This window comes from Panthera onca, chromosome C2, assembly GCF_046562875.1.
Source record: "Panthera onca isolate mPanOnc1 chromosome C2, mPanOnc1 haplotype 2, whole genome shotgun sequence".
In the NCBI taxonomy this organism is placed as follows: domain Eukaryota; kingdom Metazoa; phylum Chordata; class Mammalia; order Carnivora; family Felidae; genus Panthera; species Panthera onca.
Genome location: NC_138347.1, coordinates 147444671 through 147460590, shown reverse-complemented (window position 1 = coordinate 147460590; position 15920 = coordinate 147444671). Strand labels below are relative to the sequence as shown.

At 40.5% G+C, this 15920-nt stretch overlaps 1 protein-coding gene across 1 annotated transcript in view; it reads left to right on the top strand.

Annotated features, from left to right (window-relative positions):
* OSBPL10 (oxysterol binding protein like 10) overlaps positions 1-5968 on the top strand; it is a 309953-nt gene extending 303985 nt beyond the window's left edge. The window contains exons 11-12 of the mRNA XM_078432426.2: positions 2137-2290; positions 4635-5968. Coding sequence (XP_078288552.1) covers positions 2137-2290; positions 4635-4679 — 199 coding nt within the window. The 3' untranslated portion in view covers positions 4680-5968. The remainder of the gene's footprint in view (positions 1-2136; positions 2291-4634) is intronic.
* Positions 5969-15920: the final 9952 nt, after the last annotated feature.

Sequence of the window (15920 nt, the reverse complement as noted above, 5' to 3'; positions counted from 1 at the left end):
AAGTCAGCAATGGCAAGGACGTGACAAAATGGACACCCTGGGTCATATGCTCATAGTAAGAATGTGTGCAGGGTAGCTGCATGGATCAGTGGCTTCAAATGAATTCACTTTAATTTTGTATTCTGTCTTTGGGAATCTATTCCGAAGGAAAATTCTTAAGTTCAGAAAAGGTTTTAAATATAAAATAGGGTATTTTAAAATTTTACTTGTTTAAAATTTATTTGAGAGAGAGAGAGAGGGAGAGAGAATGCGAGCAGGCGAGGGGCAGAGAGAGAGAATCCCAAGCAGACTCCACACTGTCAGTGCAGAGCCAGACATGGGGTTTGGTCTCACAGTCTGTGAGGTCATGCCCAGAGTCAGATGCTTAACTGACTGAGCCACCCAGGTGCCTCTAAATTGGGTATTAAAACCTGTAAACGTAAAAAAAAAAACCAAAAAACACCTAACTGTCCAACAAAGGAAAATGGTTAAATTATGGAGTATCCACCCAATTAGTATGTCTACTCCATGGTATGAATACATATAGTATTCATATAGCCACTTAAAGCGATGTTTCTGCACGGATCTTCAGAAGAAGCAGGATCTTCTTAGAACATACCATTTTTATTTTTTAGTCCAGGAGGTTAGCAGACTGTGGCCCATGGGCCACGTCCAGGCCGTGGCTGATTTTTTGAAAGTTTTATGGGACCACAGCCATGATCATTAATTTACCTACTGTTTATGGCTGCCTTTGTATAGCATTTAAGCAGTTGTGATCAAGACCATATGGTCTGCAAAGCCTACAATGTTTACTGCCTGGCCCTTTATAGAAAATGTTTGCTGACCTCTTTTAGAGGTCTCTCCCCTCTAAATTTGGGACCACCAGCTTCTGATGTGACTCTTCATGGGAGGTCCTGCCCTTGAGAGCACCCCCACCTGGGATGTCCTTGTGCCCAGCTTCTCCCAGAAGTTTCTCCTGCTGTAAAATTGGAGTGAGAGCATTATTCTCCTTGGGGCTCTGTACGGTGGGGCTCAGGGCAGGTCCGGTGGGCAGGCTGAGTGTCCAGCAGGAGCTTAACCCTTGTCAGTTGCCTAATTTTGGTCCCCCTCAGAAGGGGCTGCTCATTGTCCCCACTTTGCTGACAGCCCTGTGTGGCCTTTCTCAGCTTAATCATCTGACACTCCAGGCTTCCTGCTATTCGAGGCCCTCTCATGGACAGGTCAGGGCTACCCACTGTGGGAGCATTCTCTGGCCCTGGATCTAATTACAGAGTGTCTGCTTACTCCTGGCTACAGAGGCGTCATTAGCCCCACTCAGGGAGGGAATCCTCGCTGCTGAGAATTCTGATAGCTCCTTTTATGCACAATCCCAAGTGGCCCTGATGCATTTACGTGAGGAAGTACACGGGTGATGGTGTCTCGCTTTGCCTCAGTCCCTTTCCTCACCCTCTAGAATGGAGTATGAATCAGGGATGGTCCTGGGACATTCCTGAGGGTGCGGAAAGCTGTACATCAGGAGCCAATCTAGGCTGCCTTCTGCAGTGAATGAATGAGTGAGTGAGGCAGAGAAGTAATTTTCTGTGTAGACATGGGGGAGATGATGGATCCTACCACATAAACGCACACTCCCACGTGGCCCCGTCTGTAACTCCTAACGGTCGAATCCCCTGTGAATAAGCAGCCATCGCTCGTATTTGCCAGTTGGCTGACTTTGGACACCTCACCTTATATGGATCTTGTCTTTCTCGTTAAAATGGAGATGGGAATATAGCATCCATACCATTGGGTTGTTATGATTAAATGAGCATTTACATATGTAAAATGTTAGAAATACGATAAATGCAACGAAAGTGTCTGCTATTATTATTGTTGTTTGTAACAGCAGTAGTATTAACACTGGCTCCTCCTCCTGTTACTAGATTCAGTTCCTAGACACTCAGCCCTGAGAAAGTCATGCTGCTCAGGATACTTGGGGCCTGTTGGCCCTGGGTTCAAATCCTGGCTCTAGAGGTCGTTGAGGCACTGGAATGAACTAGCCCTAACAGATGGCCCGTCCAGATGCCCTCCCCGCCGCAGCTCTGGCCCCCTTGCTGAGAACCGTCATTGCCAAATGAGCTGTCCCTGTCTGACCACCTCCTCTCCTCCATGCGTCTCCAGGAACCTCTGGCAGGAGGTGACCAGATACCTGCGGCTGGGGGACATTGATGCTGCCACTGAGCAGAAGCGGCTCCTGGAGGAGAAGCAGCGGGTAGAGGAGCGGAAGCGGGAGAACCTGCACACACCATGGCGGCCCAAGTATTTTATCCAGGAGGTAACTCGGCCACCTGTCTTTGGGGACTTGTCCCAGGTGAGGGGCGGATGGGTCGGTCTTGCTAATGCAGCAGTTTGTATGAATGAGGATGGTCCTGGGAAGGTTTGGGGCAGCTTGGCTCTGGCTTTGGGCCAGGCTGTCCTGTGACACTTCCCTCTGACATCTTCCATCAGAATAGCCTGTCAGCCCGACAGGGGGGCAAGGAATGAATGGGATTGCGGATCTGGATGCTGTCCTATTAAAAAAACAGAAACAAAACAAAAAACACAGCCCCTGCTACTTTATCATCAGTGACAAATTAGCTGTGAAGCATCTCACAGCCTGTCTGCACAGCTGGGGGACTGGAACCTTCATGACTGAGAACAAGCGCCCTCTCGGAGCCCTGCCTCCCGTGGGCCAAGTGGGACGGGTGTGCTCAGAAAGGCTGGTGTGAACTGCCACTGTCACCCGGAGAAGTGACACCGCAAGGCAGTCATCTCCACCAGTCTGCCCACCCACTGGGCAAGAGGGCAAGGCACCATGTGCCCGGTTGAGGCTCTTATGCTTTTAAAGTTGTTTGTGGAGCAGTTGAGGAGCATTCTGAGAACAGAGTTACAAACGATGGAAATGTAAGGAGCCACAGCTTTTAACGCAGGCCCTCCGGAGCCTGGCAGCATCGTTGAGGGACACCCCCGTGAGGACTGGCGCAGACACAAGAGTCTGTGAAGGGACCGGATACCATTTAACCTCCAGGTGGTCATCGACGGTCTAATTCTTCACAGGAAGCCACAAATCTGAATTTTTAGGACAAATCTGATATTCACATGATATCAAGGAATCTTCAGTTTAAACACAGAGCCAGTAGAGATATGTCTAAGCTTTCTCTGGCCCCAGGACTGCTACTGTCCGACTTGTGCTGCAAGGAAGGGTTATCCTGTGTAGCAGGAGGGCTGATGGGGGTGTTAATGACTTTGAGGTGCCCTTACGCTCAGGAGCAGAAGCAGCTGCTGCTCTCCCCCAGGCAGCAACTGGGGCTGTGGGTGAACAGAGACTTCGAGGTTGGCTTCCGATTCAGACAGGAAGCCTGCTTGAGCAGACTGCCTTTATGAGACTCTGAGTGGGAACCACGTCTGGAAGCCTTGCCTCGGTGAGGTGAATCTGTTCTCCAGAGAAACAACAGAGCTGAATGAAGACCCTGGGAAAGCCAGTGGGTATAATTCAGTCCCAGCCCAAAGGCCTGGGAACCCAGGAGGGGAGCCAGTGGTGTAAATGCGGGTGCAAAGGCAGAAGAGATGAGCAATCCCAACTAAAGAAGGGAGGCAGAACAGAAAGAGGAGGGTCAGTCCCTCCTGCCTCTACCTTGTTTGTTTTCAGGCCCTCAAAGGCTTACATATGCTTATCCACTGTAGGGAGGGAAATCAACTTTACTGAGTGCTTATCTCGTCTGGAAACCTTCATGGACACACTCAGAATGTTTCATCTGGGCACCACGGTGAATCAGGTTAACACATAAAATTAACCATTCCAAAATCCTTCAAGGACCCTTCTGTGTGGTAGATCTAGTTTGCCTGGCTTCTGTGAAAAGTTGGCCATAAAACAAAAACAAAAACACACACACACAAACCCTAAAAGGCAACAACAACAAAAGCACAGCTCTTCTTCCTGGGTTGAAGGAAAACCAGTATGTTGGTAACAGAAAACGTGAGGATATGTAAAGAATAAAAATCATCCCAATACCAGAATTGTTACTATTTGGCACATTCCCTTCTAGTCAAGCCCCAGATTGTGTACAACATTTTGACTCTCGCCTTTTTCTGATGGTTGGCGTCATTACTCACGTGTGCGGATTCCTGGCCACCTCCTGCTGCAGGGAGCCGTGGTTGGGCACTTCCCTCCAGGCCGGTGGGCTGTACATCACTGATCAGGAAAAATTCCTCAGAGGCAGGCCTTGCCTTTCCTCTCGTGTCTGTTCATTGGACCACCCTCTTTTTCTTTCCTGTCCCACTGTTTCAAAGGTGTTTTTTTGGCCAACTGATCTTATATGGTGTAACCCGACAAAGCCCCCCTTCTTTGGTTAATTTTAGTTATTTTTTGGGTTTTCCTCCTGACATGCCAAAATGTGAAGATCTTGTCTCACAGAGCAGCCGGGCTGAGGAGGGGTGGCGAGACCACTGGCGTGGTGTGGTGGTGAGCTCCCAGAACAAGACGCACACACACGTTTTAGTGGCAGTCCCGAACAGATGCTAATGAGCACTGCTCTGTGTGGGACTTGGCTTGTAACATAGCAGAGGCTGCAAGCTACCTCTGATTCTCCCCTTGCCCAGCAGAGAGGTCTTCATAAAATGTCTCCTTCTTTCTCTTACAGGGTGACGGCTGGGTATACTTCAATCCTCTTTGGAAGGCACACTGATGGGGTGGAGGTGCAGCTTTCAGAAATAGCCCTGTTTTTTGTAGGAATTAAACTGGTTCAGTATCAAGGTTCTGCTGGTATTCACGGAGACCTCTTGTTATCATTCAAGAAATGGTACCTGAGAGAGAACTTATATACTGTGAAAAATGCACCACCAAACTACTAGTGGATTGGATTTATTCGAGAGCCATTTGGGGCATGTGTGTATACACAGTTTGTGTGTGAGCTCCCAGTACACTGTAGGTTCACATACACACATGCACTATATGCACATGTCTGCTGGGTATCGTTACACACGTAAATACTGCACTTAACCAAGATTTAAGTGGGTAATTATGAGCTCCTTTTTATCAACGAGGTTTGAAGTTTTCTATTTTTCACTTTGCCAAAAATGTTTTGCACTCACAAAAATACTCTCGGGTAGTCAACTCCTGTCAAAACAAAGGTGAGTTGGCATGGCCCAGTTGATGTCCATATGGTAGAAAGTGGCTCATTCCTGGTGGAAGTGTAGGTGGCTGTCACTTCACAATTCTTGTTGCGATTCCCACCTCCCTGTCCACTTCAGCATTTCGTTTGTCCTTAAGAAAGAAAAACTGCTATTTCCTGCTGAAGGGTGAGTGGGCAAGAAGCTGTTAAAGGTTTACGCCAGAGCCTTCCAAGATGGAGCACCTTTGGGAGGACCGAGCCCACCTTGGAATATTCCTCCTATCTACTTGCCCCAAAATCTGACGATTTCTCATGCTCAAAGTATTAAGTTACACATTTTCCAGAAGCTGCTTCTTTTACAGTAGAAACCAAGTCATACAGAGACTTCACTACTTTTGTGATGAAAAAGGGCTTTAGAAGTTAAATACACGCATCCATATCCAGAACTGCACAACCACAGCCTCAATTTTGTATTTAGTTTGGGGAAAGAGAAAAGAATGTCCTGTGGATTTTTTAAGTGCGCCTCTCTTGTTTGACCCAAACTCTGCAGGAAAACCACTGTGATTAAATAACACACACAGAAAGACTATGTAAGTGTTCCATGGTTTCAGCTGAATTTCAGTCCTCTGCCTTTACAAATGAGGTCAAGACATGACGAGAATATACAGCAAGGAAAATGAAGTATTTGATTATTGCTCAGTGCTTAATTTATTTTTTACTGTGCCACTCAGAATATTTATAAAACCCAGTAGCATGAATGCTTCTCTGTAGTAATACTAATTTTGTGCCTTTTTGTCTGCTTTCTTAAGACCAATTGTTCACTTTGTAGATATTAGACAAATATATTTCGATTAAGTACTGTACCTGCCTGTGTGTGTGTATCTTATTTTTAGGGATCCAAAATGTCAGTTGGAATTGGTGGCTCCGACTGAGCTCAAATTTTATTGGTTGGATATTGCCAATTTGGTGTGAACAGCAATCGTATTTCTATCAAAACAGTGTTTTAAATACATTTTTAAAATCTACCAGATAAACATTATTTATGGAAATGTTCTGAAAGTTCATAAGAACATTTAACTTCTATCTAGTGAATGTTATATTTTGTGAGCAGTTAGTACCAGCCGAAGTCCTAATGACAGGCCTGTTCAGGTTCAGAGTCTTAAATCTGGAACCACTTTATTTGTGAGAAGGAAAGCAGAATAGATGGTATTTTAAGGGGAAAAAATCCTCAATGAGAAGACTGAAAAATAATCACTGTGGTGTGTTTTAGATTTTTCCAGTCTTCCATTACACCAAAGTATAAACCATCTGGGAAGTAAATATGGACAAAGTTCACTTTTCTGGTTTTGGTGGGAGAGGGTTCAGTTTGCAGGGGTTTTTTTGTTAGTTTTTAATTTTTTTAAAGTTCATTTATTTTGAGAGAGACACAGTGCAAGTTGGGGAGGCACAGAAAGAGCAAGAGAATACCAAGCAGTTCCCATGCTGCAAGCACAGAGCCTGATGCAGGGCTTGAACTCACAAAACTGCAAGATCGTGACCTGATCTGGAACTAAGAATTGGACGCTTAACCAACTGAGCGACCTAGATGCCCCTCGGTTTGCAGTTTTAAAAATTTTGAAATATGGGGGCACCTGGGTCGCTCAGTCGGTTAAGTATCTTTCTTTGACTCAGGTCATGATCTCACAACCTGTGAGTTTGATCCCTGCATTGGTCTCTGTGCTAACAGTGCAGAGCCTAGAGCCTGCTTTGTATTCTGTGGCTCCCTCTTTCTCTTCCCCTTCCCCACTCACACTCTCTCTATCTCAAAAATAAACATTAAAAAAATTTTAAATAAAAATATAAAATATTGTGAGATATATACAGAAGATTTATATAAAGTGTGTTAGAGTTCCAAGAATAAACACTCATATACCTACTGCTTACCTTAAATGACACATTTCGTGTCCCTAAAAAATTGTATCCCCCTCCTTGACCATAGAGGCAATAGCACTGTCCTGATTCTTGGAGTAATTGTGGTTTTTATTATTATTATTATTATTATCATCGATATGTTTGTGCATTTTTTAAACCACCACACGTTCTATGTGTAGTTATAAAGAGCACGCTTGGTTTTGTCTATTTGAGCTAACATTTCGTTTATGGGCCAATCTATGTTACGAGTTGCTCTATTTGTTCACTTTCCTATTCTTTTTTTGCTGAATTTACACTTTATATTAATTCTTTTATTGTGGTAAATATATATGTAACAAAATTTACCATTTTAGTAGTTTTTAAGTATGCAGTTCGATGGCATTAAATACATTCACATTATTGTGTAACTAGCACGGCCATCTATCTCCAGTTTCCATCTTCCCAAATTGAAACTCTGTATGTATTAAACAATGACTCTGCACTCCTACCCTCCATCTCTGCAACCCCTAGCAACTAACCATTCTATTTTGTTTTTATGAATTTGACTACTCTAAGCACCTCATATGAGTGGAATCATTATATACATGTCCTCGTGTCTAGCTTATTTTACTTGGCATAATGTGTTCCAAGTTCATCAGAATTTCCTTTCTTTTTAAGGCCGAATAATATTCCATTGTATGTATATATACCATACTTTGTTAATCTGTTTACCTATCCATGAACATTTGGGCTGTTTACATCTTTTGGCTGTTGTGAATAATGCTACTATGAACATGGGGGTGCAGGTATCTGAGAACCTGCTTTTCTTTTGGGGATATACACACCCAGAAGTAGAAGTACTGTATCATATGAAAATTCCATGTTTAATTTTTGAGTACCTGCCATACTGCTTGCCACAGTGACTGCACCGTTTTGGAATCCTACCAGCAATGCGTAAGGGTTTGAATTTCCCCACATCCTCCCCAACACTTTTTTTCTGTTTTATAATCATCATCATAATGGGTGTAAAGTGCCATCTCCTTGTGGTTTTGATTTGCAGTTCCCTAATGATTAGTGATGTTTTTGAGCATCTTCCCGTGTATATTGGCCATTTGTATATCTTCTTTGGAGAAATGTCTTTTCAAGTCCTTTGCCCATTTTCTAATTGGGTTTTACGTGTTGAGTTGTAGGAGTTTCTTAATATATTCTGGATATTATCAGATATATGCTCCTCCCATTCTGTAGGTTGCCTTTTCACCCTGTCAGCAGGGCCCATGATGTATAAAAGTACTTAATTTTGATGAAGTCAATTTATCTTTTTCTTTTGTAGCTTGTACTTTTATTGTCCTATGCAAGAAATCATTGACAACTCTATTCATAGAGCTTTTCCTCTAAGCTTTTTTTCCCCTAACAATTTTATAGTTTTAGCTGTTCTGTTTAGGGTTTTGATCCATTTTAAGTTAATTTTTGTATACAGTGTTAAGTAAGGGTCCACCTTCATTATTTAGCATATGGATATCCTATTTTTCTAGGACCATTCATTAGAAAGACTCTCCTTTTTCCATCGAGTGGTATTGGTACCCTTTTTTTATTTTAAATTTACACCCAAGTTAGCATACAGTGCAATAATGATTTCAGGAATAGAATCCAGTGATTGATTCATCCCCTACATGTAACACCCAGTGCTCATCCCAACAAGTGTCCCCCCCCCCCCCAGTGTCCCTTGCCTATTTAGCCCATCCCCCTTCCACAACCTCTCCAGCAACCCTCAGTTCTCTATATTTAAGAGTCTCTCATGTTTTATCCTATTTTTATATTATTTTTGCTTCCCTTCTCTTCTGTTCATTTGTTTTGTATCTTAAATTCCACATGAGTGAAGTCACATACTTGTCTTCCTCTTACTAATTTCACTTAGCATAATACACTCTAGTTCCATCCATGTTATTGCAAATGGCAGGATTTCATTCTTTTTGACCGCCCAGTAATACTCCATTGTATGTATATACCACATCTTCTTTATCCATTCATCTGTCAATGAACATTTGGGCTCTTTCCATACTTTGGATATTGTCAATAGTGCCGCTATAAACATTGGGGTTCATGTGCCCATTTGAAACAGCACACCTGTATCCTTTGGAAAAATACCTCGTAGGGCAATTGCCGAATCGTAGGGTAGTTCTGTTTTTGTTTGAGGAAACTCCACACTGTTTTCCAGAGTGGCTGCACCAGTTTGCATTCCCACCAGCAGTGCAAAAGTGTTCCTCTTTCTCCACATCTTCGCCAGCATCTGTTGCTGCCTGAGTTGTTAATTATAGCCGTCCTGACAGGTGTGAGGTGGTATCTCATTGTGGTTTTGATTTCTATTTCTCTGATGATGAGTGATATTGAGGATTTTTTCATGTGTCTGTTAGTCATCTGGGTGTCTTCGTTAGAAAAGTGTCTATTCATATCTTTTGGCCATTTCTTCATTGGATTATTTGTCTTTTGGGTGTAGAGTTCGGTAACTTCTTTATAGATTTGGGATACTAGCCCTTTATCTGATACATCATTTGCAATTATCTTCTCCCATTCCATCAGTTGCCTTTAGTTTTGCTGAATGTCCCTCTGCTGTGCAGAAGCTTTTTATTTTGATGAGATCCCAACAGTTCATTTTTGCTTTTGTTTCCCTTAACTCTGGAGATATGTTGAGTAAAAAGTTGCTGCAGCCGAGGTCAAAGAGGTTTTTGTCTGCTTTCTCCTCGATGATTTTGATGGCTTACTGTCTTACATTTAGGTCGTTCATCCATTTTGAGTTTATGGCATAAGAAAGTGATCCAGGTTCATTCTTCTGCATATTGGTGTCCAGTTTTCCCAACACCATTTGGTGAAGACACTTTATTCCATTGGACATTCCTTCCTGCTTTGTCAAAGATTAGTTGGCCATATGCTTGTGGGTCCATCTCTGTTCTATTGATCTAAGTGTCTGTTTTTGTGCCAGTACCATACTGTCTTCATAATTACAGCTTTGTAGTACATCTTGAAGTACGGAATTGTGATGCCTCCAGCTTTGGTTTTCTTTTTCAGGATTGCTTTGGCTATTTGGGGTCTTTTCTGGTTTTAGGATTGTTTGTTCTAGCTCTGTGAAGAATGCTGGTGTTATTTTGATAGGAATTGCATTGAATATATAGATTGCTTTGGGTAGTATCAACATTTTAACAATATTCCAATCCATAAGCATGAAATATTTTCCCATTTTTTTGTGTCTTCAGTTTCTTTCATAAGCTTTCTATAGTTTTCAGTGTGAAAGTTTTTTACCTCCTTGGTTAGGTATATTCCTAGGTATTTATGGGTTTTGGTGCAATTGTAAATGGGGTTGATTCCTTGATTTCTCTTCCTGCTGCTTCATTATTGGTATATAGAAATGCAACCAATTTCTGGGCATTGATTTTATATTCTGGGACTTTGCTGAATTCATGAATCAGTTCTAGCAGTTTTTTGATGGAATCTTTTGGATTTTCCATATAGAGTATCCTGTCGTCTGTGAAGAGTGAAAGTTTTACTTCCTCCTGGCCGATTTGGATGCCTTTTCTTTGTGTTGTCTGATTTCTGAGGCTAGGACTTCTAGTACTATGTTGAATAACCGTGGGGAGAGTAGTGTCCTGTTCCTGACCTTAGGGTGAAAGCTCTCAGTTTTCTCCCACTGAGGATGGTACTAGCGGTGGGTCTTCCGTATATATTCGAAACATTAAGAACATTTCCTCCTAAAGCAGAATACGCATTCTTCTCGAGTACACATGCAACATTCTCTAGAACAGATCACATACTGGGTCACAAATTAGCCCTCAACAAGTTCAAAAAGAACTTGTTTTATGATCTTGAGGTATGATCTTTCTATCCCTACTTTCTTGAGGGTTTGATCAAGAAACGATACTGTATTTTGTCAAATGCTTTCTCTGTGTCTGAGAAGATCATATGGTTCTTGTCCTTTATTAATGTGATGTATCACACTAATTTACAAATATTGAACTAGCCCTGCATCCTAGGTATAAATCCCACTTGGTCATGGTAATTCTTTTAATGCACTGTTGGATCCTGTTGGCTAGTATCTGGTTGAGAATTTTTGCTTCCATGTTTATCAGGGATATTGGTCTATAGTTCTTTTTTAGTGGGGTCTTTGGTTTTGGGATCAAGGTAATGCTGGCCTCACAGAATGAGATTGGAAGTTTTCATTTCTATTTTTTGAACAGCTTCAAAAGAATAGGAGTTAACTCTTTAAATGTTTGGTAGAATTCCCTTGGAAAGCCATCCAGCCATGGACTCTTGTTTTTTGGGAGGCTTTAGATTATTGATTCTATTTCTTTACTGGTTACGGGTCTGTCCAAATTCTCTATTTCTTCCTGTTTCAGTTTTGAGCTCTTCATTCTGTTACCTTAGTCTACATCTGCATTTATGCCAGTATCACACCGTTTTGAAGTAGTGTATCTTTGTAGTATCTTTGTATTATCTTTGTAGTAAATTTGGAAGGAAGTAAATTTTGCAAACAGGAAGTGAGACTTTCAATATTTTTCTTTTTCTAGATTATTTTGGCTACTTGGGGTCCCTTGAGATTCCATAGGAAGTTTCCTATATACGTTAATTTATAGATTAACAGCTATATATGTTAACTTATAGATGGACTTTCCTATATTTGTTAAAAGCATCACTGGAATTTTGATAGGCATTGCATTGACTCTGTAGATTACTTTGCATAGTATTGACAAATCTCGTTTTTCAATCCATTTAACCCTGTTGATCTATTTACTTATTTCATCTTCCATTTCTTTCAGAGATATTTTGTAGTTTTCAGTTTTTATTTTATTGCATTTAGCTTTATTGTGCTTTACAGGTACAGTATTTTTTATAGCTGAAGGTTTATGGCAGACTTGCTTAAGGTAGGGTTTTCAGCACCAGTTTTCCAATAGCATTTGCTCACTTTGTGTCTCTGTATCACATTTTGGTAATTCTTGGCAATGTTTTAATTTTTCATTATTATACTTATCTGTAATCAAAGATCTTTGATCTTACTATTGTAACTGTTTGGGGGCGCCATGAACTGCACCCAGTAAGGTGACAATCTTAATGGATAAATGTTGGGTGTGTTTTGATTGCTACACCAACCATCTGTGTCCCCACCTCCCATCTCCTTCTCTCTCGTTGGACCTCCTTATTCTGAGACAGAACAGGGTTGAAATTAATAACCTCACAATGGCCTCTGAGCGTTCAAGTGGAAGGAAGAGTCACACATCTCTCACTTTAAGTCAGAAGCTAGAAACGATTAAGCTTAGTGAGGAAGGCATATTGAAAACCAAGATAGGCCAAAAAGCTAGGCCTTTTGTGCCAGTTAGCCAAATTACGAATGCAAAGGAAAGTTCTTGAAGGAAATTAACAGTGCTACTCCAGAGAAAAATGGTAATAAATCCTTGTTGCTGATGTGGAGAAAGTGTTAGTGGTCTGGGCAGAAGATCAAATCAGCCACAATGTCCCTTAAGCCTAATCCAGAGAAAGACCCTAACTCTCCTCAATTCTAGGAAGGCTGAGAGAGGTGAGGAAGCTATAGAAGAAAAGCTTGAAGCTAGCAAAGAGTGGTTCATGAGGTTAAAAGAAAGAAACCAAGGCCACAATGTAAAAGTGCAAGGTGAAGCAGCAAGTGCTGATGTAGAAGCTGCAGCAAATTATCCAGAAGACTAAGACAATGAAGGTGCCTACATTAAACAAAAGATTTCAATGTAGATGAAACAGACTTCTCTATTGGAAGAAGATGCCATCTAGGACTTTGAAAGCTAGAGGAGAGAAGTCAGTGCCTGGCTTCAAAGCTTCAAAGGACAGGATGAAACCCTTGCTAGGGGCTAATGTAGCTGGTGACCTAAGTTGATGCTAATGCTTATTTACCATTCTAAAAATCCTAGGGCCATTAAGAATTATGCTAAATCTACTCTGCCTGTTCTCTAGAAATGGAACAACAAAGCCTAGATGACAACACATCTGTTTACAGTATGGTTTACTGAATATTTGAAACCCATTATTGAGAACTGCTCAAAAAAAAGATTCCTTCCAAAATATTACTGCTCATTGACAATACACCTAGTTATCCAAGAGCTCTGATGGAGATGTACAAGATGTTTTCATGCCTACTAACAAAACATCTGTTCTGCAGCCCATAGATCAAAAGTAATGTTAATTTTGAAGTCTTATTATTTGAGAAATACATTTTGTAAGGCTATAGCTGCTACAGATAGCAATTCCTCTGATGGATCTGGGCAAAGTACATTGAAAACCTTCTTGAAAAGGATTCACCATTCTAGACGTCATTAAGAACATCCATGATTCATAGGAAGAGGTCAAAATATCAACACCAACAGCAGTTTGAAAGTTGATTCCAATCCTAATGGATGATATTGAGGGGTTCAAGACTTCAGTAGAAGTAACTGCAGATGTGGTGAAATAGCAAGAGAACTAGAATTAGAAGTGAGGCCTGAATATGTGACTGGATTGCTGCAATCTCATGAAAAAAATTTAATGGATGAAAAGCTGCTTCTTACAGATGAGCAAACAATTGTGTGGATGGTTTCATGAGGTAGAATCTACTTCTAGTGCAGACGCTGTGAAAATTGTTGAAATGACAAAGGATTTAGAATATCGCATAAACTTAGATGATAAAGCAATGGAAAGGTTTAAGAAGATTGACTCCCAATTATGAAGTGTTCTATGGGCAAAATCAAACAGCAGTAAATGCTACAGAGAAATCGTTCGTGAACGAATCAATGCAGCCAACTTCACTGTCTTAAATTGCCACAGCCACTCCAATCTTCAAGACCTTCTGCCAGCAAAATAAATTAGTACTTTCTGAAAGCTCAGATGGTTAGCATTTCCTTAGCAAGAAGTATTTTTTAGTTAAGGTATGTGGCTTGTTTTTTAGACACAACGCTATTTTACACTTGGTAAAACTACAGCATAGTGTAACTTTCGTCTGTACTGAGAAACCAGGATGTTCATTTGATTTGCTTTATTGAGCTATTTGCTTTGTTGCGGTGGTTTGGAGCTAAAACTATAGCATCTCTGAAGTATGCCTAGACAAGACTTTAATGTGTTGATTTTGCATCCTGCAGTTTTGCTGTATTTATTCTAACAATTTTGTGCAGAACCTATTTAGAGTTTTCCAGATATAAAATGTTTTTTTTGTGAACAATTTTACTACTTCCTTTCCAGTTTGGATGACTTTTATTTTTTCTTGCCTAATAGCTCTGGACAGAACTCCCAATACATAAATGGAAGTGGCAAAGCTGGTATCCTGAAATTTAAGAGGAAAATTTTCCAACCGTTCATTGTAATGTTTGCTGTGGTTTCATATATGGCCTTTACTATGTTGAGATAGCTTCCTTCTATTCCTAGTTGAGTGTTTTTATCATGAAAGGTTTGTTGAATTTTGTCAAATGGTCTTTCTACGTCTTACTGAGATGTGTTTTCCCCCTTTGTTCTGTTAATGTGTGGTTTATTATATTGATTTCATATTTTGAACCATCCTTGCATTCGAAGGATCCCACCACTTTGTCATGATATGTAGTCTTTTTAATATGTTACTGAATTTGCAATTACTGAGGATTTTTTGCATCAATATTCATAAGGGACATTCTATAACTTTTTTGTTGTAGTACCCTTTTCTAGCTTAGGTATCAGGATGCTAGCCTCCTATAATGAGTTAGAAAGTGTTCCCTCTTCAGTTTTCTGGAAGAGTTTGAGGATTGGTGCTAATTCTTTAAATGTTTGGTAGAATTCGCCAGTGAAGTCATATGGTCCTGGGCTTTTCACAAGAGGTTTTTAATTTCTGATCCAGTCTCTCTGGACATAGGTCGTCTTCATATTTTGTTTCTTTGTGATTCAGTCTTGGGTAGGTAATGTTTCTAGGAATTTGTCCAATTTATTGATGTATAATTCATCTAGGTTAGACAATTTATTGATGTACAGTTGCTCATAGTATTCTCTTATAATCCTTTTACTTCTACAAAATTGGTTGTAATGGCCCCACTTTCGATTTTTTTCTTAGTCTTCTTAATGGTTCTTCAATTTTGTTGATCTTCTCAAAGAATCAATTTTTTATTTCATTTTTCTGTTCTTATTTTTGCTCTAATCTTTTAATACTTCCTGCTAGTCGTGGATTTAGTAGTTTTATTATTTTGTTAGTTCCTTAAGTCTCAAAGTTGGATTGTTGGTATTTGATCTTTACAAATGTGTGTACAGTTTATATATTTCCTTTTAGCACTGTTTTCACAGCATCCCATTTTGGTGTTTTTATTTCCATGTCTTGAGACATGAAATTTCTAATTTCTCTTGTGATTTCTTCTTTGACCCACTATTTAAGAGTTACCCAGTTTTCCTTCTGATTTCTAGTTTCATTGCATTGTGACTGGAAAAGACACTTTGTATGGCTCGTCTGAAAATTTATTGACTTGTTTTATGAGCTTGCACATGGTCTGTCTTGGAGAATGTTCCATGCACATTTGAGAAGAATGAATTTTCTGCTCTTATTGTGTAGAATGATCTGTATGCTAGGTCCAGTTGGCCTAACAGTGTTGCTCAAGACTTTATTTCTTTACTGAGCTGGCATAGTTGTTTTATTATTAATAGTGGGGTACTGAAGTCTCTTATTGTAGGACTATTTCTACCTTCAACACTGTAAATGTTTGCTTCATATATTTTGGAACTCTCATATTTGGTGCTTGCATGTTTTGTAAGTTATATCTTATTAGCAAATTAACTTTATCAATTTTTGATATCCTTGTGTCTCGCAAATTTTTGACTTAGTTTGTCAGATATTATAGCCAATCCTGTTGTTTGCATGAACTGTTTTTCCCATCCTTTCACGCTGAATGCATATGTCCATAGATCTAAAGTGAGTCTCCTGCAGACAGC